The sequence below is a fragment of the Cibotium barometz genome, chromosome 31 (genome assembly GCF_041138505.1).
Source record: "Cibotium barometz isolate CiBa-2024 chromosome 31, ASM4113850v1, whole genome shotgun sequence".
NCBI lineage: Eukaryota > Viridiplantae > Streptophyta > Polypodiopsida > Cyatheales > Cibotiaceae > Cibotium > Cibotium barometz.
In genome coordinates this window covers 14,369,515-14,374,505 of record NC_141076.1, presented here as the reverse complement: position 1 = coordinate 14,374,505, position 4,991 = coordinate 14,369,515, and the positions used below count along the sequence as shown (strand labels likewise).

Below are 4,991 nucleotides of genomic sequence, written 5' to 3'. Positions count from 1 at the left end.
TTAACTTTATCAGCTTCCACATCTACTCTAATGTTTCTCTCCATGAGAATATGTTGTTATCATTTCATATGAGATCTAATACAAAGTGGCCACATGCAAATGTACTTCTTGCCATCATATGACGTATTGCGAAAACCATCATTGTTGCCGCTGTCTCACACATGAGGCAACCCATGCACGGCTTCTTCGTGCAAGTTTGACCTTTTTGAGGATAAAATGTAAGGGGTGATTTTGTTTTTCAGATTTCATGTGTTCCTCCCACCCACGTTTTAAAGAACTAATTGACTATCTCATGGAGGGCATTGCTCTTCCTTATTCCCCCACCATGCCACGTGTTCTTGAAGAACAGTTCTTTTGTGAGAGGTAATAGGATCTCTCCATTCCTTGTGTGCCCCCCCCAGAGCTCTAACGACTTAAATTCATCAAGAAAAAAGTGACCATATGCATACAATATAATGCTATTTAAAAAACATAAAAACATAGATTAACTTTATCAGCTAATTCCAGAGCTACTCTAATGTTTCTCTTCATGACAATATGTTGTTATCATTTCATATGAGTTCTAATATGGAGTGGCCATATGTAGTTGTAGTATATCTGCCCCCCTGAACAAGTGCGGGTTGACTTCCTTACCAAGCCGGTTCCTAGAATGTAATTTTCTAGAACTTCAATGAAGTTGTTTTTAAGGGGGCGTGTTAGAACTAGAGTTAACTTAACCTATGTTAGCAATAAAAACCAACTCCATTATGAATGGACTTTAGCAACGGTTTCAACCATTACAATTGATATGTATGCATAGCCCTCGGGGGGGTCACTCACAAAAGAATGTGAATATCACGTGCGTTCAACAGAAGCATAATTTTAATTTATGAAACTTACAGAAATATATTTACATAAGGGTATGATTTAAATTTTTTTCAAAAAAATTTACAGATTCATAAAGAAAAGGGGATATTATATAGATTAAAAAATTCACAAATAAGGGATTTAAAATATAGGCCTTGAACACACGCGATAGGGATATTTTACATATAGTGACCCCCCCGAGGCATAGCCTCAATAGTAATTCAATTAGTCTTGTTATTTACTCAATTATGTGTTGTTGGTTTTCAACATCTGTCTAGTCTATGTAACTTTGTTTCTTGGTCTAGTGTAAAGTTTCACATTGCCGAGGATAATTTGGATGAGTCGAGAGACTTAATAGAACTCGAATTACTACCAGCACCATGACTCCATGAAAACGGCATCTGTCTGCATAAATGCACATTACAAGCTTCAAGTTGCTATCAAGGAAAAAGGAAGAAGAGTCTAATCGAGCATCCTTGCAATCATAATGACACATTTCTTGAATAATTACGTCATAAAGTTTGCAAACTTTCTAATGAGAAAATAGTAAATACACAATTGGTTGAAACAAAGAGGATCAAAAATTGAATTGCTTGTAGGTACATTTCAAGGTTATTTGCGAGTGCCTACACCTTGGCTAGAAAACATCACAAGAAAACTATGTTTTAAAATACCATAGAGGTGTCAGGTTAACCGAAAAAATAAACTTTGTTAAACTATGCATATCCAGGTTTGACTCGATAACATCTTTCCAAAGCTTCAATTCAGCGGATAATTTATGCCGGTTTATGTTACAAAAGCTATTACGCCATCGAAACATGGGAATTTTTCTTTCCACGTGTTGATCTAACCTCTAAATTAATATTAATGGATTAGATATTTGATGCGTTGCCCTCACGCAAAACTGGCAAGGTAAGTTACCAAGTTCACACAACAGAATACGGATGGTATATAGTTACGTGCTCATACTGTGGAAGTGACAGATTAAGTAGTGCTTGAATACTTGTAGAATTTTTTGGTCTCAAATTTTCATGTGGTGAAGAGGACAGCCGCTTTGTGCTCACAACATGGTTCTACATTCCAGGCCTTGAATATCTGCACATTGGCTGTGATCCTACAATCATCCACCGAGATGTGAAAACAAGCAACATTCTTCTTAACGAAAAGATGCAGGCGAAGGTCCCTGATTTCGGGCTTTCAAGGTTGAAAGAAGGCGACAGCGCCTTATCTCATGTATCAACTGTAAATGTGGTTGGGACAGCAGGCTATCTTGATCCTGCGTAAGCATTCTTTCAGGGTACCGAGTGGTTCTAATTATAATGCAGCTGGTAAAAGTGCACGTCTATCATCAATATTAACCGCATGAATCAATTCCTGACTCTTCATGCATGCAGATACAATGCGACGAATCAGCTGACGGACAAGAGTGATGTGTACAGTTTTGGTGTAGTGTTGTTTGAACTGGTATGCGGCCGAGCCCCGATCGATGCTTTCAGCAGTCCGCCACATATTGTCGATTGAGTCGATGTGGAAGGTGATTGATGTTGCATTAGGATGCGTGGATAGCGATCGGAGCAAGAGGCCCAGCATGAGCGAGGTGGTTCACGTGCTGAGAGAAGCTGCGAACATCGAGATGGACAACACACCTCCCTCTGCGGACGTGAGTGGCAGCTCCTCTACAACCGAAGGAAAAGCGCCAATACTCCTTCGCTACGTTGAAAGCCTCAGGCCCAGATGAAGACCTAGCTTACTAAACTTTAAATGTTTCATTAAATACTCAATGCACATACCCTAGCATATATTGAGATGCTTAAGTGTATCAAACAGCAGGCTATACCCACATTACCCAAGTCCAAAAAGCCAGTATGGGGAGACGCTATATATGCCTTCCACAGCTTTTCTCAACCCAAAAAAAAAAAAGAAAAAAGAAGAGAAAAAAACTCCAAGATACTAAAGATGTACGTATATTGATGTGAATATAAATATATAAATATATGGGCAACAATCTCGAGTCTAGACTCCTTAAACTGATTGGGAAAAGAGCCTATATCATAGTATGTGGCAACACTTTTAATTCGACCGTTAATAGCCGATGAGTTTTTTTTTTTAAAAGAAAATCAATCAATTAATTAACAAATTCAAATCAGTCCTAAATGGACATGCTCATGTTATATATTGATTGACCCATATAATCTATTCTCTTGTGTGCATATTACTAAATAATAATATTGAAGTTCATGATATAATTTCATTACCAAGCACTAGACTATTTATGTATTTATTGTACAAAGACTTTACAAAGTAGTGTGCTATTTTTAGGAAACCTAATCACTTTTTCGAGTTTTCTACTTGAGTTGTATTATAATTACAGTTATACCTCTAATTAAGTCTCATAATAGACAAATCCTTCATGTTTATGTTATATAACGATTGACCCGTGTAGGAAGGTTCTTATGTTGTCCTATGTTTATACTACTAAATAATAAGATTCAAGCTTATTAAATAATCTTATCACCAATACTAGACGATTTATATATTTATTCTACGAAGACTTTGCAGAGTAATGTGCTATTTGGGAAGCTTAATTACTTTTCCAAATTTTCTACTTGGCTTGTAATATAAGTATAGTTATAGAGACTTGTGGTAAGTATAACACTTTCGGCTCACTTAGAAGTCTCTAGAACTTAATGTGTTTGCCATTACACAAATTTTTTACGTGTTTTAGTTAAAACCATTGAAGCACGACCGAGCCATGAAAAAATACATTGAATTTTTTTTCCAAAGAAATCATTATTAATTATTTCAATTATTCATTTAAAAATATTAAAGAACACTTTCGGCTCTCACTTAGAAGTCTCTAGAACTCAATGTGTTTGCCGTTACACAAAATTTTTAGGTGTTTTAGTTAAACCATTGAAGAACGACTGAGCCATTGGAAAATACTCCCCAAAGAAATCATTATTAATTATTCATTTAAAAATATTAAATGAGAAAAGTTAAAAAAATAGAGGATTGGAAAAGGTGATTAAAAAACTAAGTTGTCATCCTCACCATCCCTTTGAATGAATTTGATGTATGTTGTAAATTAACACTCGTATTTTTACTCCTTTACTATGACGTATGATGTATGATCTAAATTAAATGTATGATGTTTGATGTAAATTAAATCAACACTCATACTTTGGCTCCTTTACTATTTATAATGATAATATAGCACCATGTTTTAGAGTAAGATGCTTCTCTCAAGTTTGAGACCTTTAAGAAAATCTCATGTTCATCATTGTGTACATCTAAACAAAGATTAACAACACCTAATAAATTTTTGTGCCAATCAATAATGATGAAAATGCATATACTCATTTATATTTTATAATAAGAAACTATAGAGGCACGCTTTATGCATGACTGAGAGGCTTAAGAAGTCTTAATATGTCTTCGAAGTCTTTTGCATCCATTTTATTAAAATAATATATAATGTCATTTTTCTAGGATCAAAACTTTAATCTCTTTAGAAAGTGTTTTTCAATAGATCATGGATTTCCAAAATTATGGGTGCTAGATTTCCTATGATCCTTTGTTTTTGGAAAGCTATCCATGGAAACTAGGCTCTTCACGTGTTGCTAATGTGCTTCAACCAAAGGCACTCTAATATGGTCCTAATGTGAGAAGATTAAGAACACAAACACATAAAGCTCTTATAGCTCTCAATGAAGTTTTCATTAAAACATTTTTCAACTATAATTGTGCATAAAAAACCTAATTTTTCTATGATGCACTAAGATATAAGAAAGAATAAGCAAAAAAACAATACAAGTCTCCTCTTAGAATAAAGATTCATTATGGCACCTTCTTCCAAGTAGTATGATCAAATTTAGTGAACTTTGCAAATCTATGACAAATAATGTGTTAGATATCAATGCTTACACATCAATAAAGAAACTATAGAGGCACACTTTGACTGAGAGGCTTAAGAAGTCTTAATATATCCTCTAAGTTTTTTCATCCATTTTATTAAAATAATATATATTGTCATTTGTCTAGGATCAAAACTTTAATCTCTTTAGAAAGTGTTTTTCAAGAGATCATGGATTTCCAAAATTATGGGTGCTGATCCTTTGGTTTTGGAAAGCTATCCATGGAAACTA

The 4,991-nt window shown here is 34.6% G+C and overlaps 1 protein-coding gene across 1 annotated transcript; it reads left to right on the top strand.

Annotated features, from left to right (window-relative positions):
- The first annotated feature begins 1,065 nt into the window (after window positions 1-1,065).
- LOC147620537 (calmodulin-binding receptor-like cytoplasmic kinase 2) lies at window positions 1,066-2,934 on the top strand. The gene is made up of 2 exons (XM_086825432.1): window positions 1,066-2,126; window positions 2,241-2,934. The coding sequence occupies exons 1-2, from the start codon at window positions 2,014-2,016 to the stop codon at window positions 2,365-2,367; spliced, it is 240 nt and encodes a 79-aa protein (XP_086681558.1). The 5' UTR covers window positions 1,066-2,013; the 3' UTR covers window positions 2,368-2,934.
- The last annotated feature ends 2,057 nt before the right edge of the window (window positions 2,935-4,991 follow it).